A 25492-nucleotide genomic window follows, 5' to 3' on the forward strand; every position below is an offset into this window, starting at 1 on the left:
TTTTTATAACATGGGGGTCCGTCTTATTGTCCGAATTTACAGTATCTTATGGCGGTGGCAGAGCAGGGTCACAGGAGGCAAGGTGTCGGCAGAGGTGGGGTGATGCTGGGATGAGGAGGTGCTGGGATGAGGAGGTGCTGGGATGAGGAGGTGCTGGGATGAGGAGGTGCTGGGATGAGGAGGTGCTGGGATGAGGAGGTGCTGGGATGAGGAGGTGCTGGGATGAGGAGGTGCTGGGATGAGGAGGTGCTGGGATGAGGAGGTGCTGGGATGAGAAGGTGCTGGGATCAGGAGGTGCTGGGATCAGGAGGTGCAGTGAGAGGTATGGCGTGAGAGGGGTCCCTGGCGTACCATGCAGGCTTACCTAGGTGGCAGAGGTCCGGTGGCGGGGGTGTGGCGGCAGAGGAGGCGCAGTAAGCGGGGTCCCTTTCCCCGGTATGGTGATGCAGCAGGCCTGGTATGCAGCAGAGCCGGGTGAATCCTCTTGTTATCGGTGGGCGCGGCCATCTTCCTGAGGCCGCGCGTGTGCAGATGAAGCGCTCTGCTCCCGGGGCTTCAGGAAAATGGCCGTGCGTGCGCAGATGCGCGTGCGCCTCCTCTGCCGCCACACCCCCGCAACCGGACCTCTGCCACCGGAACTCTGCCACCGGACCTCTGCCACCTAGGTAAGCCTGCATTGCGACTATTAGACGCACCCCCCATTTTCCCCCCTTTTTTGGGGGGGGAAAAAGTGCGTCTTTTAGTCCGAAAAATACGGTATAAATCATAGAGCAAGTATACAACATTGGAGAACACTGAGGTAAATGGATGCAGAAAATAAAACCACTCAAGGGGAGGCCGATGTAAAGGCCTAATCTACTGGGAACCAGATATATGGCACCTAAGGGTATGTGCACACGTCCGGATTTTTAGCGTTTTTTTTGCGGAATTTCGCCATAAAAACGCTATAAATCCGCTGAAAAAAGCTAACATTATGCATCCTATCATTTAGAATGCATTCCGCATTTTTTGTGCAGATGTTAGCGTTTTTTTCCGCAAAAAAACGCATACCCCAAAAAATCCGGACATGCTCTATCTTTTTGCGGATTTTTTGCGGATTTCCTATCAAAAAGGACATTCCGGAAAATTAAAAAAAAAAAAACGCAAAAAAAGCATGCGGATTTCTGGCAGAATTATGTCAGGAAAAAATCCTGACGTGTGCACATAGCCTAAGGTAGTAACATTCAGATATAAAAAGGCAAATAATACATACGGCTCCACATGCTTACTGCCCCTACTCCTCGAGTGGTGCGATGGAAGTAATGCACATCAAATAATAGCACTCAAATAAACGAGTTTAAGTAAGGCATAAATATGGACACAGAGAAGCATAACTCTCCCAGTAGTACAATATATGGCAAGCTATATGTCCCAATCCTGGAAAATGCCAAGACAGGCACACAATGTGGTGCTTAGGTACACAGCATGCAACACCAAACTTTCCCAAAGACCAAATGGGTATAATAACCCAATATTAGTGACAGGCACAAAAAAGAGCCAAGTACCCTACGCGAGTCGCCACTACGGTGGCTTCATCAGGGGTATCATACTTACTTAAACTCGTTTATCTAAAAAAAAAATTACGAAGTGTAAAAATATTTAAAAAAAAATAAAAGTAAAGAAAAAAGGAAATATTTTTCCAACAAATACATTTATTTATGTAAATAAAAAAAAAAAAAACATTTAAAGTACACATTTGATATTGCCTCGTCCGTAATGACCTGATCTATAAAATTGTCCCACTAGTTAACCCCTTCAGTGAACACCGTAAAAAAAATAAAATAAAAAATTCAGCAAAAAATGCTTTATCATACCGCCGAACAAAAAGTGCAATAAAACGCGATCAAAAAGATAGATGTAAATAAAAATGGTACCCCGGAAAACGTCATCTTGTTCCACAAAAAACAAGCTGCCATACAGCTCCATCAGCAGCCTCCAACAGCTGCCTTACCAATTTTACCACATGCGGAATGGTATAAAAAGCAAATCATGAATTGCTGTTTTTTGTTCTGCGCCCCCCCCCCCCCCCCCAAATCGGAATAGAAAGCGATCAAAAACTGTCATGTTGCCGAAAATGGTACCAATAAAAACATCAGCTCGTACCAATAAAAACAACAAGACGTCACATGATACTGTCAGCTGAAATATGAAAAAAATATGTAGCTCTCAAAATATGGTGATGCAAAAACTAATTATCGCAATAAAAAAGCGTCTTTTAGTATGTGACAGAAGCCAAACATAAAACCCGACATAAATCTGGTATCACTGTAATCGCACCGACCTGAAGAATAAAGTCGCCTATTCACTTATACCGCACGAGGAATGGCGTAAAAAATAAATAAAACCAATTCTTCACACGCTGTTGATTTTTTTTCATTCTGCCTCCCAAAGATCGCAGTAAGGCTCGGCGCACATTTATCTTGCGCTCTGCACTGAGTGCTTACACAGGGGTTTCCATGTAAATGTCTGAAATGTGTGATTCAGACAGAGCCCCAGCGGAAGATTCCCTATAATGAGGCAGATGGAGGCACTGTGGACGCCATAGGACCTGGGATTCGGCGGTGTCTGTCTTTAGGATTGCATAAAAGTCCCGTCGACCACAGTTTTGTGCTATTCTGAAAAGGACACCACGGAGCAGAGGCCCGACGGAGTCTAGAGTAACTCTGCTGCCTCATTATAGTGAATGGATCCATCTGGGGGTTTCCTCTGAATCGTGTCACTCAGAGATTTAGATGGAAACCCCAAAGTAAGTGCACAGTGTAGAGCACCGCATAACTGTGATCTCAAACGTTACGTAAAATGTCCCCAATAAAAACTTCCACTCAATCCACAAAAAAAAGCAAGTCCCCACTCAGATCTGCTATCTATTAACAGAAATATAGGGGGCTTCAAGGTTACTGATAGCGCAAAGGCTCTGGAAAAGCTAAATGACTCCTCGCTTCCCAAAATAAATTCTCCGCATCCAAATGCCCCCCTCCGTTCTGAGCCCCAGTGTGCCTAAACAACATTTAACTCCCACATTCTGTAGTGATGAAAGCCCGCCTAATTTAAAGGTGCATGACTCCAGAAGCATGAGCTGGGTATAATGTAATGGTCACTGCAACGCCAGTTTGCAATTTTCAATCGACAACATCCACTGCTTGTTTCTGGAAAACGCCCATGGAGTCAAAATCGTCACTACATCTGTAGATAAATTCCCAAAGGCTTATAATTTCCAAAATGGGGTCACTTGAGGGGGCATTCTGCTTTTCTAGCACTTAGGGGCTCTTTATATGGATTCCACAAACCAGTCTAGGAAAATCTGCGCTCCAGGAGGCAAAATAGCGCTCCGTCCCTCCCGAGTCTCTCCGTATGGCTAAGTAGTACTGTACAGCCACATATGGTGTATTTCTACATTCACCAGAAATTGTCTGACATATTTTAGTGCCATTTTTACCAGTGTGTATAAGTAAAACTTGGGGCTCACACACAATCTTTATGGTAAAAATGTTAAATATTTTTTTCTTCACTGCCCAGTGTTCTAAAAGTTTGTGACACACCTGTGGTGTCAATATAATCACTGCACCCCTAGATAAATTCATTGAGAGGTTTAATTGGTAAAATGGGGTCACTTATAGGGGGTTCTGCTGTTCTGGCATTTCAGGGGGCTCTGTTAGGCTACATTCACATTTGCGGTGCGTCGGGCACAACCGCGGCGACGCATGCGCCCCTATATTTAACATGGGGGGCGCATGGACATGCGTTGTGTTGCGTTTTGTGACGCATGCGTTTTTTGGGTGCAAGCGTCAGGGCGCTTGTTGCATTTTTTTTGCGCTATAAAAATGAACGCATGCGTCACAAAACGCAGCGTTTTGCATGCGTTTTTGCGTGCGTTGTGCGCTGCGTCGCCGACGCAGCACACAACAAAGCAAATGTGAACGTAGCCTTAATGTAACATGGCACCATCAAACAAGTGCAGCAAAATCTGCACTGTAATATGGTGCTACTTCCCTTCTGAGCTTTGCACTGTGCCTCAAAAGTAGTTTTCGACCACATATGGGGTATCGGCGTACTCAGGAGACATTGCACAACAAACTTTGGGGTCCATTTTCTCCTTTTGTCCTTGTGAAAATGCAAAATTTGTAGCTAAAAAGATTTTTGTGGGAAAAATTAGATTTATTTATTTTTTTTTTAATTTTCACGGCTTAACGTTACAAACTTCAGTGAAGCACCTGGGGGTTCAAGGTGCTCAACACACATCTAGGTAAGGTCCCAGAGGGGTCTAGTTTCCAAAACGGTGTCACTTGTGGGGGGTTTCCACTGTTTAGGCACATCAGGGGCTCTCCAAACGCGACATGGCATCCCCTAATTATTCCATCAAGTTTTGCATGCAAAAAGTCAAATGTCGCTCCTTCCCTTCCAAGCTCTGCCGTGCACCCAAAAGGTAGTATTACTCCACATATGGGGTATCGGCGTACTCAGGAGAAATTGCACAGCAAATTATATTTAGCAATTTCTCCTGTTACCCTTATGAAAATGTAAAATATGAATCTAAAAAAGATGTATTTGGTAAAAAAAAAAAAAAATTGTATTTTATAATTTCCACTGCTCTTTGTTATAAACTTCTTTGAAGCAACTGTGGGTTCAAGGTGCTTAATACACATCTAAATAAGTTCCCTAAGGGGTTTAGTTTCCAAAATGGTGTCAATTGTGGGGGGGTTTCCACTGTTTAGGCACATCAGGGGCTCTTCAAACGCGACATGGCGACCGCTATTTTTTCCATCAAACTTTGTATTCAAAAAGTCAAATGACGCTCCTTTCCTTTCAAGCTCTGCCTTGCGCCCAAGCAGTAGTATTCCCCCACATATGGGGCATCAGCGTACTCAGCAGAAATGTTACAACAAAATGTATGGTCCGTTTTCTCCTGTTACCATTGCGAAAGTAAAAAAAAAAAAAAAAAAAATAGGTCTAAAGAAATATCTTAATGACAGAAAAGTAAATGTTAATTTTTTTCCTTCCACATTCCAAAAATTCCTGTGAAGCACCTGCAGGGTTAATGAACTTATGTAATGTGGTTTTGAGTACCTTGAGGGGTGCTGTTTTTAGAATGGTGTCACTTTTGGGTATTTTCTGTCATATAGGCTCCTCAAGGTCACTTCAAATGTTGGTCCCTAAAAAATAAATGGTTTTGCTAATTTTGTTGTAAAAATGAGAAATCGCTGGTCAACTTTTAATAGTTCTAACTTCCTAAAAAAAAAAAAAAGTTTACAAAATTGTGCTGCGGTAAAGTAGACATGTGGGATATGTTATTTATTAACTATTTTGTGCGATATGACTCTCTGATTTAAGGGCATAAAAATTAAGTTTTTTCACAAATAAACCCAAGTCATATCAAAGAAATTTTACCACTATCATAAAGTACAATATGTCACGAGAAAACAGTCTCAGAATCAGTGGCATCATCCATTGAAGCATTCTAGAGTTATTACCTAATAAAGTGCTAGTGGTCAGAATTGTAAAAATTGTCCTGATTATGAAGGTGAAAACAGACTTCGGGGTTAACATATTTTTTAAAAAGAAATGATGACTAAAAACTTTAAATTGCCCAGTAACATACAGTTCTGTGGAAAAGTTTTAGGCGCTCCTGGAAAAAATGCTGCAGAGTAAGAATGCTTTTAAAAAATTCAAATGTTAATAGTGTGTGTTTATCAATTAACAAAAATGCTAAGTGAAGGAACAAGCGAGAAATTTAAATCAATTCATTATTGGTTAGCAATTAACCAATGAAGGAACTTGACAGAAAAGTTGTTAGAAAATTTTTTAACAACGAACCACAGATCTGTGGATGTAGATTTGCCCAAAATCTTCTGTGTCTTCGTGTAATCCCAGACAGATGTGATGCTGTTGAGATCAGGGCTCTATGGAGGCCATATCATCACGTCCACGACTCCCTGTTCTTTTTTACACTGTAGATACTTCTTAATGACACTGGCTGTATGTTTGGAGTCATTGTCGTGCTGCACAATAAATTTTGAGCTAAGCAGAATTCTCCCTGATGGGATTGTATGATGTGAGTATCGGTCTATATTTTTCAGCATCGAAAACACCATTTAATCCTGACCAACTCTTTAACTCCACTACCTGATGTGCAGCCCCAAACTCACAAGCAACCTCCACCATGCTTCGCTCTTGTTTGGAGACATTAATTTTTGTATGTTTCTCCAGCCCTTTGACCAACAAGCTGCCTTCTGTATAGGCCAAATATTTCAAATTGTGACAGCAGTCCAGAGCACCTGCTGCCATTTTTCTGCATGTTTCTCTGCCTCCAAGTTGCTGTGCCCCCAAGTATAGTTGAGTGAGACGCTTGACCTTGTTTACATGTTGAAGGCTTGTTAGCCTTATTTCCTCTATGAAGACTACTACTACTGCTGCTACTAATACTACTGCTACTAATAATAATAATTTTATTTCTATAGCGCCAACATATTCTGCAGCACTTTACAATTAAGACAGATCATGAACAAACAAAAAATACATGGTTCAACAGTTACAGGAGTTATTGCCCTGCTCTCAAGCTTACAATTCTATATGGAAATAGGGGTTACAATAGCTAAAAAGTGCAAGTCATGTATGTTCCAGCCATTATTATAATAAATAGAGCATTTCAAATAAGTTGCTTGAGCCGGTCATGAGCTAGTCTCTAAGTACATTGACCAAGTGCTACTGGTTTCATGGAGGATGTGGAGACCAGATTCTGAGAAAAAGTTAGAAAAGGTGAACATGCAAGAGTTAGATTAGTGAAGTGACATGTTTTTAAATCAAGTTTAAATATGTGGGGGCTAGGTATTAGTCTGGTCGTCTTGGGTAGCGCTTTCCAGAAAACGGGCAGAGTACGAAAGACATCTTGGAGATACAGGTGGGAGGTTGTTAGTCTTAGATCAGTTGCAGAACGGAGAGAATGGGTAGAATGATAGACATGAGGGAGGAGATGTATGGTGGTGCACAACTGTGGAAAACTTTGTGGGTGAGTGAAGTTTGTATTGTATTCTGTAGTGAATGGGGAACCAGTGCAATGACTGGCACAAGGTGGAGGCATCTGTGTAGCAGCTGGACAATAAGTATGGCCCTTCCTGCCACATTCAGGATGGATTGAGTGCATAGACTTTGGACTGATCGGTAGAGAGTTGCAGTAGTCCAAATGAGAATGAAAGGTGAGAAAATGTCGGATTCTGGAGATGTTTTAAAGATGCAGGTAACACGAGTGAGTAATTGGATTTAGGGAATAAAGGAAAGTTGTGTGTCAATAATGACGCCAAGATAGCAAGTGTGCTGCTGAGATTTTAACCTCTTTTTCTCATCTTTTAGGATACATCGGGGGCTTATCTACAGCATTCCAGAATGCTGTAGATAAGCCCCTGATGCCGGTGGGCTTAGCTCACCTTCCATTTTGGGGGTGACCGGTTCCCTTTAAGAAAAATGAATATTCACCTCTCTCCACTCCCGCTGCGGCTGACACTGTGGTTGCTACTTAATAGCAATGGATACTCCCTGTCCTCCACGCACATAGTTCCGGTGTGGAGAGCAGTGAGTATTCCGGGAGCTGCGCTCTGCTTGTAAGCAGCGCATGACGTCCCTGCCATGCGCTGCTAACAACCATAAAGCAGCTGCTGGCACTTAGTGAGAGCTTCACATTTATATGCTCTCAGCCCCTTTACATATATTGTGCCTTTTAATTACTATTTAGTTGTAACAAGACGCTGCGAGGGAGGATGTTTTAATTTTTTTTATGCTTTTTTGATGGGAGCATGCATACTAGGATACTGATGGGGGTGCCATGCATACAAGGATAGGGATGAGAAGACCATGCAGACCAGGATAGGGATGAGGAGGTTGTGCATACCAGGATGGGGATGAGGAGGTTGTGCATACCAAGATGGGGATGAGGAACCATGCATATCAGGATTGGGGATGAGGGGAGAAAGCATACCCGGCTTATACTCGAGTCAATAAGTTTTCCCAGGTTTTTTGTGGCAAAATTAGGTGCCTCGGCTTATACTCGAGTGTTTATACGGTACTTGTGGATCGTGCATTGATAAGCATTCAGCTAATAATTTTTTAATCGTGTTTTGTCACAGACCTAATGCAAAACAGAATAATTAACTGAGTAGAAGATTGCAATATATTAACAGGATAAAAACTTTAATGGGAGTTCTTTTAGGGACAATGATGCTCTATTACAAAGATGCAGTCGTAATGTATCCATGGTTCAGCGATGGTCAGTGGAGCAGATCTGTATTCTTCCAACTGAGGCCGAAGTCCCCTAGGTTGGCATCCTGTAAAATAATAAATCTGTGTCACTCGTGATGGAGCCATGATGTTTTGGCTGCTGTGCTGCCTCTGCCCCTTTGGATATCTTGGCTGAAACTCTGGCTATCTTTCAGTCTCTCTGTTTTTATAGAGGCATATGACCTCTTTTTATAATATACTTTTTATTAATTTAGTATTGACATAAAGGGTAAGAATGGAGATGAGATCAAGTAGCATTTGTTGATTATTTAATCTATTTGCCTAGTTTTTCCTCCTCTGTTTTCAAAGTCGCCAAACTATCTGGCCTACACCATACATAATTAGCATATTCGTAAACATAACTAGTCATCAAGGATAAGAGCACAATGTGTTATAGCAAATGTCAAGTCTGTTTTCTTGACCAACCAGAAAGAAATGCTTAAATTCAAAAGTCAGCATATGGATAAGTCTATTCTTTCTGGCTTGTTAACCCCTTCACCCCGAAGCCTGTATTCACCTAAATGATAGAGCCAATTTTTACAATTCTGACCACTGTCACTTTGAGGTTATAACTCTGGAACGCTTCAACGGATCCTGGTAATTCTGACATTGTTTTCTCGTGGCATATTTTACTTTATGATAGTGGTAAAATGTCTTCGATATGACTTGTTTATTTGTGAAAAAAATGGAAATTTGTCAAAAATGTTGACAATTTCGCAGTTTTTAAACTTTTAGTTTTTATGCCCTTAAATAAGAGAGTCATATCACACTAAATAGTTAATAAATTTCCCACTTGTCTGCTTTACATCAGCACAACTTTGGAAACATACATTTTTTTTTTTGTTAGAACGTTATAAGGGTTAAAAGTTGTCCAGCGATTTCTCATTTTTACAGCAAAATTTGCCGGACCATTTTTTTTAGGGACCACCTCACACTTGAAGTGACTTTGAGGGGCCTATATGACAGAAAATGCCCAAAAGTGACACCATTCTAAAAACTGAACCCCTCAAGGTACTCAAAATTACATTCAAGAAGTTAATTAACCCTTCAGGTGCTTCACAGGAATTTTTGGAGTATTAAAAAAAATGAACATTTAACTTTTGTCACAAAAAAATTACTTCAGATCCAATTTGTTTTATTTTACTAAGGGTAACAGGAGAAATTAGACCCCAAAAGTTGTTGTACAATTTGTCCTGAGTGCGCTGATACCCCATTTTTTCAGGTAAACCACTGTTTGGGCGCATGGCAGAGATCGGAAGGGAAGGAGCGCTGTTTGACTTTTCAATGCAAAATTGGCTGAAATTGAGATCAGACACCATGCTGCGTTTGGAGAGCTCCTGATGTGCCTAAACAGTGGAAAACCCCCACAAGTGACACTATCTTGGAAAGTAGACCCCCTAAGGAACTTATCTAGATGTGTGGTGAGCACTCCCCTGTGCTTCACAGAAGTTTATAATACAGAGAGCTTTAAAAATAAAAAAAATCATATTTTTTCCACAAAAATGATCTTTTCGCTCACAGTTTTTGTATTTTCCAAGGGTAACAGGAGATATTTGACCCCAAATGTTGCTGTGCAATTTGTCCTGAATTCGCTGATACCCCATATGTGGGAGAAAACTACTGTTTGGGCACACGTCGGGGCTCGGATGGGAAGTTGTGGCGTTTTGGAATGCAGACTTTGATGGAATGGTCTGCGAGCGTCATGTTGCGTTTTTTGCAGAGCCACTGATGTGCCTAAACCATAGAATCCCCCCACAAGTGACCCCATTTTGGAAAGTAGACCCCCTAAGGATCTTACAGTGCGTTGCAAAAGTATTCGGCCCCCTGGAACTTTTCATCCTTTTCCCACATATCATGCTTCAAACAATAAAGATACCAAATTTAAATTTTTGGTGAAGAATCAACAACAAGTGGAACACAATTGTGAAGCTGAACGAAATTTATTTGTTGTTTTAAATTTTTGTGGAAATTCAAGGACTGAAAAGTGGGGCGTGAAATATTATTCGGCCCCTTTACTTTGTGCAGCAAACTCACTCCAGAACTTCATTGTGGATCTCTGAATGATCCAATGTTGTCCTAAATGCCTAATGATGATAAATATAATCCAAATGTGTGTAATCAAGTCTCCGTATAAATGCACCTGCTCTGTGAAAGTCTCAGGGTTCTGTTTGAAGCCCAGAGAGCATCATGAAGACCAAGGAACACAACAGGCAGGTCTGTGATACTGCTGTGAAGAAGTTTAAAGCCGTGTTTGGATACAAAATGATTTCCAAAACTTTAAACATCCCAAGGAGCACTGTGCAAGGGATCATATTGAAATGGAAGGAGTATCATACCAATGCAAATCTACCAAGACCCGGCCGTCCCTCTAAACTTTCATCTCAAACAAGGAGAAGACTGATCAGAGATGCAGCCAAGAGGTCCATGATCACTCTGGATGAACTGCAGAGATGAACAGCTGAGGTGGGTCAGTCTGTCCATAGGACAACAATCAGTCGTACACTGCACAAATCTGGCCTTTATGGAAGAGTGGTAAGAAGAAAGCTATTTCTCAAAGATATCCATAAAAAGTGTCCTTTAAAGTTTGCAACAAACCACCTGGGAGACGCACCAAATATTTGGAAGAAGGTGCTCCGGTCAGATGAAACCAAAATCGAACTTTTTGGCTACAATGCCAAACGATATGTTTGGTGTAAAGGCAACACAGCTCCTCACCCTGAACACACCATCCCCATTGTCAAACATGGTGGTGGCAGCATCATGGTTTGGGCCTGCTTCAGCAGGGACAGGGAAGATGGTTAAAATTGATGGGAAGATGGATGGAGCCAAATACAGGACCATTCTTGAAGAAAACCAGTTGGAGTCTGCAAAAGACCTGAGACCGGGACGGAGATTTGTCTTCCAAGAAGACAATGATCCCATATCAGTAGATGTAAGCGGCGGTCAAAGTAGGTGGAGAATGCCGTGAGGGAAAGGTTGAGAATTGCTGAAGATGAGTTGGTCACACTGGGTACCCCTGATGCTGGGAATCGGCTAAAAGAAGCCCAGAATAATATGGATAAAATTATTTTGGAGAGGGCAGGGAGGAAGAGGGAGTTCCAACGACTAGCTTTTTACCAGGAGGGGGAGGTAGTTGGGCATATTCTTTTTGCTGGTGGCTTCTGCTCAGAGGGTTACATCATTCGTACATTTATTGGAACTTAACAACGGTACGAAAGTGTCGGAGACTTCTGAGATCTTAAGGGTCTTTATGGACTTTTATACTGATCTGTACTCCTCTGGTGTTGTCCCATCGGTGGGAGACAATATAGCATTTCTCGAGGGTATTGTCTTACCTAGGCTGAGTGAGGTGGATAGGGAAAGTTTGAGGGGCCTATTACAGACGAAGAACTAAGCCGCGCATTAAGGGCAATGGCAAGGTGCCAGGTACAGATGGACTACCAGCCGAAATTTATAAAGAGATGGAGGGAGTGTAGTGTTGCTGTCCAGACTGAGTAGTCTTGGAGAAGGCTAAAAATAAGGGAATCCTCCATGAGGGGGGTGATAATAGTTGTAATACCGAAGGAGGATAAAGATCTACTACTGCTTAAATCTTTTCGCCCGATCTCTTTGCTCACTACGGACGTTAAACTTCTGGCCGGGGTGTTTTCGACCCGATTGACGGGTGTAATTTCTAAGTTAATACATCCAGATCAGTCTGGCTTTATACCTGACAGGTCTACGGCAGTTAATCTAAGAAGGCTTTTTATGAATTTACAACTGGGGGCCGATAACGGCGGTCATGGTTATTGCTTCCTTAGACGCTCATGAGGCATTTGATAGCGTGAAATAGGGGTACTTGTGGCAGGTATTGCAGTGTTTTTTCTTTGGACCACAATTTGTGTCTAGGGTTCAGTTGTTGTATGCGCAACCATCAGCTAGAGTGAGAGTGAATGGGGAGCTTTCTCATACGGTAGAGCTACATAGAGGGACGAGACAGGGGTGTCCGCTCTCCCCTCTTTTCTTTGCTTTGGCCGTGGAGCCGTTGGCCGCCAAAATTGTACAGTCTGCCGAGGTCTCTGTGTTTAAGTATGGGTCGATAGAAGAGAAGATACCGCTTTACGCGGACGATATACTACTGTTCTTGAGAGACCCACATAACTCTTTGAGCAATGCTATTTGGCTCATCGAGGGATTTGGTGCTTTGTTGGGGCTAAAGATAAATTGGAATAAATCAACTCCACTCAGGGTGGATGATGTAAGGGATGAGCTGGGAGATTCCACGGAAGGGGCAAACTTAAAATAGCCGACCAATTCAAATATTTGGGAATACAAATCTCTATGCCGATTACAAATTATTTGCATAAGAATCTGACACAGGTGTTGGGAACTCTTTAAGGCAAAGGTAGGGGCTTGGTCTAAATTGCATTTGTCTGTTGTAGGTCGAGTTAATCTTATTAAGATGATTCTGATGCCTTTAAGTTACTGTATGTTCTCCATAATTCACCTATCTGGATACCACGCGGGAAATTCAAACTGATTAACTTATTATTTAGAAGTTTGGTGTGGGGGAAACGGCACCCACGAATCAGGTTGGAGACGCTTCAACGCCCTAAGGACACAGGAGGTTTGGCTTTGCCTAATCCAGAAATATACTTTTTAGCAGCCCAATGTCAGCATTTAAAGGGCTGGGAGCATGGGACGTCTGCCAATGGGGTACAACTCTTGATAGAAAGGATGACAAAAAGAAGTCCAGCGGTACAGTGTTTAGAAGATGGTTCCCTGGGGATGCTTGGGAAAACGTATCGAACACTGTTTCTGATTTATAAAATATGGGGGAGAGTTAAACAAATTCGTGGGGTTACCTGTCTTACCAGGTTCTCTCCGCTATGGTGTTATAATAATCTATTGGAGTTTTTGGCAATGGGATGTATATCAGAATGGCAAGCTAAGGGAATTCGATATGTCTATCAGATTCTTGAGCGGCGGGAGCTGAAACCCTTTTCCCAGCTGCAGTCGGAGTATGAGCTTAAGACTTCCGGGGAATATCAATATGCACAAGTCCGACATGCATTTGTAGCTCAGAATAAGGGGGATTGTCTCAAAATCCAAAGTGACTTCGTATTGGAATACATCTGTGGAGTGGGGACAACGAGGGGTGTTATCTTCTCCCTGTACAAGGACTTACTTCATACTCACTCATTGGGATATCCGATTGGTGCAAGGGCTAAATGGGAAAGAGAATTGGGTCACTTAGAGGATGAATCGTGTGAATCTGTATTAGAATGGATACCAAAACTATCATTGAATGAGCCATATAGACTTTCCCAGCTTTATATTATACACAGAGTGTATAGGTCTCCGGATGTCCTATAAAAAGCTGGGTTGAGATCTGACTCGGAATGCCCTAGATGTAGGAATGATAATGCGAGAATGTTTCACATGCTCTGGACGTGTCCGAGATTGACAGCTTTTTGGTTGGTGGTTCTCAGCCGGATAGAAGGGGCGTACAGATGTGTAATTCCAAGGGAACCAGTGGTGTTCGTGTTGGGTTATGTAGAGGAGATAGTTGTGGATAACAATTTGAAAATGGCAATCGCTAGATTATTATACAGGGTGGAGCGCGGTAATTTGCTTTTTTGCACTGCATGCTGTGGCGGCACTGTCGGTCGAAGAGAGGGGAGAGTGGGTGTGGCTTACAGTGGCTGATGGGAGATTTGTATTCCTCTGCCTTTCAGTTGCCATCATGCAGTGGACACGTGAGGAGAGGTCATTTTGTGTTGAAGCGTATTTTTCAAATGCCCACTCGATCATTGCAGTGCAGCGTGCTTTTCGTTTACAATTCGCTGTTCCTCCACGCGGACGTGTTCCTGGACGGCAATCAATTGTAAATTGGGTGAATGCATTCAGAACAGCAGGGAATGTGTCATGTGTACGAAGGGGACCTGAGAGAAGGATTACAACACCACAAAACATCGAGAGAGTTAGAGCAGCAGTACTGCAATCTCCGAAACGCTCTGCTCGGAAGCAATCATTTGCTCTTGGCATTTCAAGACGTTCTCTCCACCGAATTCTTCATGATGAACTGAATTTTCACCCGTATAAAATGTGCGTGGTCCAACATTTGTCAGCATGGGACTATTTGACACGGCGGACCTCTTGTGAAGACATGTTAGCAACGATGCCCCGTGACGCAATTGTGTTTTTTTTCTGATGAGGCACATTTTCACCTCAGTGGGTGTGTAAACAAACAAAATATGCGTTACTGGAGTGAAACAAACCCCAGAGAAGTTCACGAGAGACCTCTGCATTCGGACCGCGTCACTGTGTGGTGCGCCATATCACGAGTAGGCATCATTGGTCCTTACTTTTTTCAGGATAATGGTCGTGCCATAACTGTGAACTCCGAACGGTACTTGTCTATGATACAGGATTATTTTCAGCCGGCTCTTGAGGCAATGGAACTAGAGGATACATGGTTCCAACAGGATGGTGCCACTGCACACACAGCGAGGGTTACCATGAATTGTTTGAGGCAAATGTTTCCTGGACGGCTTATCTCTTTGAGGGGAGATGTGAACTGGCCAGCACGCTCACCAGATTTAGCCCCATGCGATTTTTTCCTTTGGGGTTACCTGAAGTCTAAGGTGTATATCAACCGTCCCAACACCTTGGAAGACCTAAGGAACAATATTGAAGCTGAAATTGGCAGAATACCAGTGGACATGCTTGTTAGAGTTCACCCACAACTCTCTTATGTACTATCCTGAAGGTATGCAGTTACACTTTTTGTTTTTTTCTTAGCTTTATTTTATTTCTTTTATATAGTGCCATTAATTTTCACAGCCATCCTCATCACTGTCCATCAGTGGGGCTCACAATCTACATTCTCTTTTAGTATGTCTTTGGAGTGTGTGAGGAAGCCAGATTACTCAGAGGTAACTCGCACAAACACGGAGAGAACATACAAACTCCTTGCAGATTTAGTTCTTGGTGAGATTAGACCTCCACCGGTGCAAGGCTACAAATGAACCACTGCACAGCCTAATAGGGCCCGATTCATTAAGATCAGCTATGTGCTTGTAGTCAGATGATCCTGATTCACTCCTCTTTGTGTCGGATGAGTAGCATGCACTTTTGTGTGCACCTCGCATCAAATCCTGTGAATCCAATGAAAAACAAATGGAATACAGACCATGGGAACATGCTCTTGGTGTGAGGTCTGTATTCCATTTGACAAATGTTTTTCATGTATACTGTTGTATTAACAATATTCTTATAGTGTAATAGTTACCATTATGTGCTGCTCCTGTACTTATCTATTCACGGTTTACCGTATTCAAGAGATATTAGGACACACATAGGATCTAGAAATATTGTAGTATCTTTTGAAGCAATATGCACTTATATAAATTATATAAATTTCTGGATCATTCTATGGCAGCATATAGGTTCCTTACTGGATATATGCACTTTATGTATCGGGACAGATTTGTATACATGATCTATTGAATACCCATGGATAAATATCACACCTCTCACTGTTGATGTATTTATTATTTTTAATTTAATGTGGTATTCCCCTTTTCAGTCCTCAAAATATTTTCATTAATTACTTATATTAATATTTTATATTTTCTATAGTCTTGGCAATGTATCTTTTTGTAGGCTGTTGTGTTTGATTTTGATGCACGGTCATATAATATTTATGGTATTCACCATAATTTTTGTGACTAAGTCTCTCCCTATGTGCACTAGGAAGAGACCTGAAGTGGGGCGTGGTAGTCACAGTGGATTCCTCTGGTCTCTCCTGGTGGGATCTTCAAATTATTATTTCCCTGAAATGCTGGAGCTTTTTAGAGAACGTTATACCTAGCTGCAATCGTGCTGCCAGGCTTAATTCTGCCCATGGTTTAAGCAGCATGAATCAGCTGACAGGTTTACTTTAAGGCCTACTTGCCTCTTTGCTTGACATCTTATTAAAATCAAAACCTCAGTAAAACATGCATAGACCTCCAGAAGTCTGGTGCATTTTTAAGAACATTTCCCAATTCTTGAAGGTACCACGTTCATTTGAAACGATAGACTGCCGTTTTTAACACCGCCATCAATACCATTCAGGAAGGAGATGTGTTCTGTCATCTAGAGATGAGTGTACTTTGATACAAAATATACCAATTCAAGAACAACCATAAAAGACCATGTAAAGATGCTGGAGGAAATGTGTAGAAACGTATCAATATTAACAGGAATATGTTCCCTATATGGACATGACCTGAAAGGATGCTTAGCAAGAAAAATGCTTCTGCCCAAAAATGGCCATAAAAAAACAAAAAGTTAAATTTTTCAAGATCGATATCCAAGAAGTATCGTGTCTCCTTGCGGAGATTGACGTGCTAAGCATGCTGAGATGAGGAGACTTAAAGCCGCAATGCTCCTCCTGGGAAATATGCTAATTATACAAATTGTCTCTTAGGCTGTGTGCACATGTAGCAGATTTTTTGCGGTTTTTCGCTATAAAAGCACTATAAAACCGCGAAAATAATGCTCACATTAAGTATCCTATTTAATAGAATGCAATCCGCATTTTTTGTGCGCATGTTCATTAAATTTGCAGATAGATAAGAAGAACCCGGCACTCAACTTTAAGACAAACTTGTGGTTTTTATTTTGTAGTACGTAAAACGTTTCGGCCTGGTCTGGCCCACGTCTTTCCACTCACTGTATTGCAATGCCCACGTCTTTCCACTCACTATATTGCAGTGCCCACGTCTTTCCACTCACATTAAATTTGCAGAATCGTGGGGATTCCGCACACATAGGAATGCATTGATCTGCTTACTTCCCGCATGGGGCTATGCCCACCATGCAGGAAGTAAGCAGATCATGTGCGGTTGGTATCCAGGGTGGAGGAGAGGAGACTCTCCTCCACAGTCTGGGCACCATATAATTGTAAAAAAAAAAAAAAAAACAAGAATTAAAATAAAAAATAGTGATATACTCACCTTCTGATGGCCCCCTGAGTCTTCCTGCCTCTCTGCGGTGCACGCGGCCGCTTCCGTTCCAATGGATGCTTTATGTGAAGGACCTGCGACGACGTCGCGGTCACGTGACCGTGAAGTCATCGTAGGTTCTGCACACAAAGCAACCATGGGAACGGAAGCCGCCGCGTGCACCGCTGAGGAGATCGGCTGCCTTCGGAAGGTGGGAATAACCATTTTTTAAAATTTTTTTTAATTATTTTTAACATTTTACTATTGATGCTGCATAGACAAAATGCTAGTTTTTAGCAGGAATATGCATGCCAATTCCGCATGCGATATACCCGCGGCTGGAGTTGCAGAATTGCCCCGGAAAGTTCCGCGGCAATTCTGCGACGTGTGCACTTAGCCTTAAAAGAGGAAGAGAACTTGAACTCTAGTGCCACCTATTGGAAGGTAGCAATCCTACAAGTCAATGCCGACCCTCACACAGCCAAAGCAGATCTCCACTTTGCACTGATGAGGGGCAGTACCCTGAAACAGTGTCTGTAAATTGAGATTCTGATTTGGCTATTATCCTAAGTCATGTGACAAGACTCGTTAAAGGGTCGACATTCACTTGTAGGAATTGCTAGCTTCCAATAGGTGGCACTAGAGTTCTAGCTCTCATCCTCTCTGAAGAGACAATTTGCATAATTTTTCAAGATCGTAATTATTGTAGCAATGTCCTATGGCCTGGGGGATGAGGCCAATTGTACCTAGATGCTATTAAAGAGAAATCAATATTCATTTCCCTCCACGCTTATGAGCGTGGAATGCAGTGAATATTCATTTCTCTTTAGCAGCGGGCGCAGGGGTTAGCCGCAGCCGCCGCCTCCAGCCACTTGTGACCCTCTGATCTGCCGATGCCGCTACCCCACCTCTCCACCACAGCCAGAGCCGGTACATCTGGACTAAACGATGCACCCCTCATTTTCCTCCACATTTTTCCAGGAAGAAAGTGTCTTATAGCCTGAAAAATACGGTTATGAAAGTTTATATGGCTGTACTAAAGCAACATCTTAAGTCATCAGGCATGGTTATGACTGGGTCTTCCAAATCGACAAAGCATACAGTACAGACCAAAAGTTTGGACACACCTTCTCATTTAAAGATTTTTCTGTATTTTCATGAATATGAAAATTGTACAATCACACTGAAGGCCTCAAAACTATGAACTAACACATGTGGAATTATATCCTTAACAAAAAAGTGTGAAACAACTGAAATTGTCTTATATTCTAGGTTCTTCAAAGTAGCCACCTTTTGCTTTGATGACTGCTTTGCACACTCCTGGTATTCTCTTGATGAGCTATAAGAGGTAGTCACCGGGAATGGTTTTCACTTCACAGGTGTGCCCTGTCAGGTTTAATAAGTGGTATTTCTTGCCTTACAAATGGGGTTGGGACCATCAGTTGTGTTGTGCAGAAGTCTGGTGGATGCACAGCTGATAGTCCTACTGAATATACTGTTAGCTGCTTTTTTCTTGCCGTAATACAAATTCTGAGTAAAGAAAAATGAGTGGCCGTCATTACTTTAAGAAATGACGGTCAGTCAGTCCGAAAAATTTGGAAAACTTTGAAAGTGTCCACAAGTGCAGTGGCAAAAACCAAGCGCTGCAAAGAAACTGGCTCACGTGAGGACCGCCACAGGAAAGGAAGACCAAGAGTCGCCTCTGCTTCTGAGGATAAGTTTATCCGAGTCACCAGTCTCAGAAATCGCAGGTTAACAGCAGCTCAGATTAGAGGCCAGGTGAATGTCACACAGAGTTCTAGCAGTAGACACATCCCTACAACAGCTGTTAAGAGGAGACTTTGTGCAGCAGGCCTTCATAGTAAAATAGCTTCTAGGAAACCACTGCTAAGGACAGGCAACAAGCAGATGACTTGTTTGGGCTAAAGGTCACAAGGAATGGACATTAGACTAGTGGAAATCTGTGCTTCGGTCTGATGAGTCCAAATTGGAGATCTTTGGTTCCAACCACCGTGTCTTTGCGCGACGCAGAAAAGGTTAACGGATCGACTCTACATGCCTGGTTCCCACTGTGAAGCATGAAGGATGAGGTGTGGGGGTGTTTTGCTGGTGACACTGTTGGGGATTTATTCAAAATTGAAGGCATACTGAACCAGCATGGCTATTCCATCCGTTTTGCGTTTAGTTGGACCATCATTTATTTTTCAACAGGACAATGACCCCAAACACACCTCCAGGCTGTGTAAGGGCTATTTGACCAAGAAGGAGAATGATGGGGTGCTACGCCAGATGACCTGGCCTCCACAGTCACCAGACCTGAACCCAATCAAGATGGTTTGGGGTCCTCCGACTAGACGAGACTTTCTTACGCAGGCGGACCATATAATTTTATTGGAAAAAAGTATCTATACTAAGAGAAATAAACTAGATGTATTTCAAAAGATTTGGCAGCCATGGATAGAATGGAATTAGAATTGTGGGGAGGATGCATAATGGTATAGATGATGTTCATACTATACAATTGTATTTGAATTGGGGAAGGAATATCGGATGGGAATTTGGGAAAGCGTTAAAGGGGTCTCGAAGGGGGGGGGGGGATAGGGAGGGAAAAGAGGGGGGGATAGGGAGGGAAAAGGGGGGGGAGTTATGTTCATAAAATATGATTGTCTGTGAATAACAGCTTGATGTCATCTGTTATCATTGATTTTCCTTAATAAAAATTTATCTGATAAAAAAAAAGATGGTTTGGGGTGAGTGCTAAGCATCTCTGGGAACTCCTTCAAGATTGTTGGAAGACCATTCCCGGTGACTACCTCTTGAAGCTCATCAAGAGAATGCCAAGAGTGTGCAAAGCAGTCATCAAAGCAAAAGGTGGCTACTTTGAAGAACCTAGAATATAAGACATAATTTCAGTTGTTTCACACTTTTTTGTTAAGTATATAATTCCACTTGTGTTAATTCATAGTGTTATGCCTTCAGTGTGAATGTGCAATTTTCATAGTCATGAAAAATCTTTAAATGAGAAGGTGTGTCCAAACTTTTGGTCTGTACTGTACTTCCAAAGTCACTGTAAGGGATAACTAAGTGATGGTAATGGAGTGGCCATCATAAATGCCCTGACATTAGTCCCGTAGAAAATTTCTGCGCACAACTGAGGAGACCTACAAACCTGACATTTAAACCAGTTCTGTCGAAAGGAATGAGCCAAATTCCAGTAAATTTCACATTCTTGATCTCTAGTAGTGTGTACTCCAAAAATCCAAGGCACCGGCTATCTTCCTTCCACAAAAATTATTTTTATTGACACAAGTATACACACTGGAAAATTACCAATGTTTCGGCCATGAAGCAAGGGCCTTTGTCAAGCCTAGAAAAAAAGTGCACTATACAGGCTGGTGTACTATTCATTGTACACACTTTTACATTTTACATGTGATTCTTTACAACATGTAATTTTACTGTCCTTTCTATCGTGCTCAAGCTAACGTGAAAAGTAGGGAATTTTCCTTAATTACATTTGTCAAATGCATGTCATTTCACGTAAAGGAAGTTAATTGCCTTTAAGTTTTTAGGTGCAGTTGTTTTACAATAATTACAATAGCTTTTGGTTTCTAGGTGTACCAGACAATGATGCTATATTCAAGAAACCCCGGGAAGTAGTTCATAAAAACACTCGCTTCCAGAAAGACCCCTTCAGTCAAGCCCTGAGTAAAACACAGCTCCAACAAGCAGCGGCCTTGAATGCACAGGTAAGGGTCTCCTGTCTTGTCTCCTCTACACTTGCTGCTATGTTTGTGAATCCTCCCATTGACAAGTGTTTTCATTTGTTGGTGTGCAGTATAAACAAGGGAAAGTTGGTCCTGATGGAAAGGAACTCATTCCGCAAGAATCTCCAAAAGTCAATGGCTTTGGATTTGTAGCCACCCCTTCCCCTGCCCCAGGTTTGAACTATGATTTTATGTAGTTCTCCATTTGCTCAGAAAGTATTCTCTGTTTCAACTTAATATTCGCATTGTTTTTCACACATCCTCACAGGAGTTGATGACTCTCCACTTATGACTTGGGGTGAAGTTGAGAGCACTCCTTTTCGTCTGGATGGATCAGAGACCCCATATGTAGAGAAGACACCTGGACCATCATTTAAGGTATTGACTTTGTCACTCTGAGTGTAATGTAGGCCATTGTTTTTTCTCAGATAGGTCTATTAGTGCATGGAGAATATGTAAGAACATTACTAGAAGTGCTTGAAATAAGTTACCCACATTATCTTTATTTTAACAAATGGATGTGACTTTGTGGCAATCACTAATATATACTGTATTTTTCATATTATAAGACCCTTTTTTTACCCCAGATTTGGCAGGAAAATGGGTGCGCATTATAATCCGAATGTAGGAAAAAATTTGAACCTGGCTCGTTGTGGGAGGACTGTGGTGGTGGAGCGGGATCACAGGCAGGAGCTAGGGCAGCGCTGCAGGAAACGGGGCAATGCTACGGGTCCTGGGCTGGTAGGAGCGGAGCACCTACAGCAAGCCAGGTTCAAGTTTTTATTTTTTTTCCTTATATTCGTCATCTAAAACCTGGGGTGCGTCTTCTAGTCCGAACACTGAGTAAGTATTATAGGTCTTCCTTCTGTACTTCTTAGTGCACCACTCCTCTCCTCTAATTGGGAAAACGCCTAATGTGCAAAGTTTTTTTTTTTTGTTTTTTTTTGTACATCATTTTAATTTGGAGGAAGCTGATAGACTAGTCTAGTCACATGCTCATCCAGCAGCCATTGTATGGACAGGAGCACTGTGCAGCTTGTTAGGAAAGCTGCGCTAAGAAAAGCAGGAGGAGAACCTGTCACTTATATATTAGAGGCTGGGGAGCAAATGCAGACAGCAGAACTAACTGCCTTTGGCCATTTTGCGAGTGATATACTTCTACTGACTGGAAGCAGATACGCAGATTTACTATTTATCTCTTTTAAATAGAGTTGTGTGGTCTTCTGATGAAAGTCTGCACACTTCCGAATCCTTACGTCATGTGCACCCGACACTGTCAGGATTCTCCAATGTTGCCAGCAAGTTCTACTCAGCCTTGCTCAATACAAGTGAATTTAATGCGCTGCACACATCTAGTTGGAATGTTGTCTGAAGTATCAGATCACATACTTGGGGTCATATCATTGCCAGCTCTTAGTGTGAACACCAGAGAATCCTGGCACTGTGTGATGCGCCCAAGAGTGACTGAAGACTTTCATCACAAGCCTGGATAGTCCCCTTTAAATGGCTGAACATTTCATTCACACTCAGGGGCTGAAAATTCTAATAATCTGCAGTTACTGCTGCGATATCACAAAGAGGGGGTCCCTCCATGGAACTCTTTAAATTTTTAGAGGACGTGTCACATGGTCATTAGTGATGAGCGAATATACTCGTTACTCGAGATTTCTCGAGCATGCTCGGGTGTCCGACGAGTATTTTTTTTAGTGCTCGGAGATTTAGTTTTTCTTGCCGCAGCTGAATGATTTACAGCTATTATCCCGGATAAGTACATGTGGGGATTCCCTAGCAACCAGGCAACCCCCACATGTACTTATGCTAGCTAACAGATGTAAATCATTCATATACGGCGATGAAAACTAAATCTCCGAGCAATAAAAATACTCGGAGGACACCCGAGCGTGCTCGAGAAATCTCGAGTAATGAGTATATTCGCTCATCACTTGTGGTCATATGTGGATAGTTTTTGCTCTTATTATTTCCACTGTTCTCTTTAGTATTGTTTTTTTTTTGTTTGTTTGTTTGTTTTTATCCCCCATACAGGCATTGCTGCTATTTTTTTATGTTCCTTACTAACTGGGTGTTGCTCACAGGGTAATTCAGAACAGTCTACAGACACAGTTCCCCTGAGAATCTTGTAAGCCACACATCCTTGTAAAGAACATAAAAAATTAGCACTAAATTAAAGGCCCACACGTCTCTAACCGGTTGGCATAAATAGAAAATGGAATTCTCAGCAGCAGAGGAAATAAAAAAACAAAAACTGTGCACTTTTCACCCCTTTTTCACCTGGTGAGAGGTCCTCTTTAAAATGTGTTGTTGTGGATACACTTGCAATATGACAGTTTACAGCCATTTTTCTTACATTTGCTGGAAAGTGAATATTCTGATGGGACACAAGTCTTATAGAATATACATATCATTTTGTCACATAGTTGATAAGATAGAAAAAGGAGATGTCCATCCAGTTTACTTTATTTTCCTACTGTGTTATTCCACTGTAATGGCATATTTTTTTTTAGAAAGATATAGTGGCCACTAGGGTTGAGCGAAACGGGTCGAACATTTTCAAAAGTCGCCGACTTTTGGCTAAGTCGGGGTTTCATGAAACCCGATCCGACCCCTGTGCGGGGTCGGCCATGCGGTACGCGACTTTCGCGCCAAAGTCGCGTTTCAATGACGCGAAAAGCGCCATTTCTCAGCCAATGAAGGTAAACGCAGAGTGTGGGCAGCGTGATGACATAGGTCCTGGTCCCCACCATCTTAGAGAAGGGCATTGCAGTGATTGGCTTGCTGTCTGCGACGTCACAGGGGCTATAAAGAGGCGTTCCCGCCGACCGCCATCTTACTGCTGCTGATCTGAGCTTAGGGAGAGGTTGCTGCCGCTTTGTCAGAAGCAGGGATAGCGTTAGGCAGGGTCCATTAACCACAAAACCGCTTGTGCTGCAGCGATTTGCACTGTCCAACACCACCCTCGGTGTGCAGGGACAGTGGAAGTTTTTTTTTTTTTTTTTTTCCCCTCAGCGCTGTAGCTCATTGGGCTGCCCTAGAAGGCTCCCTGATAGCTGCATTGCTGTGTGTACGCCGCTGTGCAAACCAACTGCTTTTTTCAAAGCACAAATCCTCTTGTTCCTTCCTTTCTGCACAGCTATCTTTTTTGTTTGTCCACACTTTTTATTTCATTTGTGCATCAGTCCACTCCTTATTGCTGCCTGCCATACCTGGCTGAGATTACTGCAGGCAGGGAGATAGTAGCTGCCTGCCATACCTGGCTGAGATTACTGCAGGCAGGGAGATAGTAATTGTAGGACATTCCCTGTTTTTTTTTTTTTTTTGGTGGGAGATTAAGATTGGCAATTTGGCATTTCTGCTAGAGTGCCATCCCTGTGTGTGCCATCTCTCTCACATAGTGGGCCATAGAAAGCCTTTTCATTTTTCTGTATTTTTTTTTGTGGGGTGTATAAATTCTCCCTGATAAAAATACAGTGGGAGATTAATATTGGCCTTTGGGCTTGTGTGCCAGTCCTGAGTGTGCCATCTCTCTCACAAATAGTGGGCCATAGAAAGCCTATTTTATTTTTTTTGGGGTTTTATAAATTCTCCCTGAAAAAAAGGGAGATTAATATTGGCCTCTGGGCTTGTGTGCCAGTCCTGAGCGTGCCATCTGTGCCAGCCCTAGGCGTGCCATCTCTCTCACAAATAGTGGGCCATAGAAAGCCTATTTATTTTTTTTTTTGGTTTTATAAATTCTCCCTGAAAAAAAGGGAGATTAATATTGGCCTCTGGGCTTGTGTGCCAGTCCTGAGCGTGCCATCTGTGCCAGCCCTGAGCGTGCCATCTCTCTCACAAATAGTGGGCCATAGAAAGCCTATTTAATTTTTTTTTTTGTTTTATAAATTTTCCCTGAAAAAAGGGAGATTAATATTGGCCTCTGGGCTTGTGTGCCAGTTGTGAGCGTGCCATCTGTGCCAGTCCTGAGCGTGCCATCTCTCTCACAAATAGTGGGCCATAGAAAGCCTATTTAAATATTTTTTTGGTTTTATAAATTCTCCCAGAAAAAAAGGGAGATTAATATTGGCCTCTGGGCTTGTGTGCCAGTCCTGAGCGTGCCATCTGTGCCAGCCCTGAGCGTGCCATCTCTCTCACAAATAGTGGGCCATAGAAAGCCTATTTAATTTTTTTTTTTGTTTTATCAATTTTCCCTGAAAAAAGGGAGATTAATATTGGCCTCTGGGCTTGTGTGCCAGTTGTGAGCGTGCCATCTGTGCCAGTCCTGAGCGTGCCATCTCTCTCACAAATAGTGGGCCATAGAAAGCCTATTTAAATATTTTTTTGGTTTTATAAATTCTCCCAGAAAAAAAGGGAGATTAATATTGGCCTCTGGGCTTCTGTGCCAGTCCTGAGCGTGCCATCTGTGCCAGTCCTGAGCGTCCCATCTCTCTCACAAAT

The 25492-nt window shown here is 42.4% G+C and overlaps 1 protein-coding gene across 2 annotated transcripts in view; it reads left to right on the top strand.

Annotated features, from left to right (window-relative positions):
- The window catches only part of LOC138669982 (splicing factor ESS-2 homolog), a 103861-nt gene that overhangs the window by 66697 nt on the left and 11672 nt on the right, over positions 1 to 25492 (top strand). For both annotated transcript variants that reach the window (XM_069756915.1, XM_069756924.1), the window contains 3 exons: positions 20892 to 21025; positions 21115 to 21217; positions 21312 to 21421. In XM_069756915.1, coding sequence (XP_069613016.1) covers positions 20892 to 21025; positions 21115 to 21217; positions 21312 to 21421 — 347 coding nt within the window. The remainder of the gene's footprint in view (positions 1 to 20891; positions 21026 to 21114; positions 21218 to 21311; positions 21422 to 25492) is intronic.

Source organism: Ranitomeya imitator, chromosome 1 (assembly GCF_032444005.1).
Source record: "Ranitomeya imitator isolate aRanImi1 chromosome 1, aRanImi1.pri, whole genome shotgun sequence".
Lineage (NCBI taxonomy): Eukaryota > Metazoa > Chordata > Amphibia > Anura > Dendrobatidae > Ranitomeya > Ranitomeya imitator.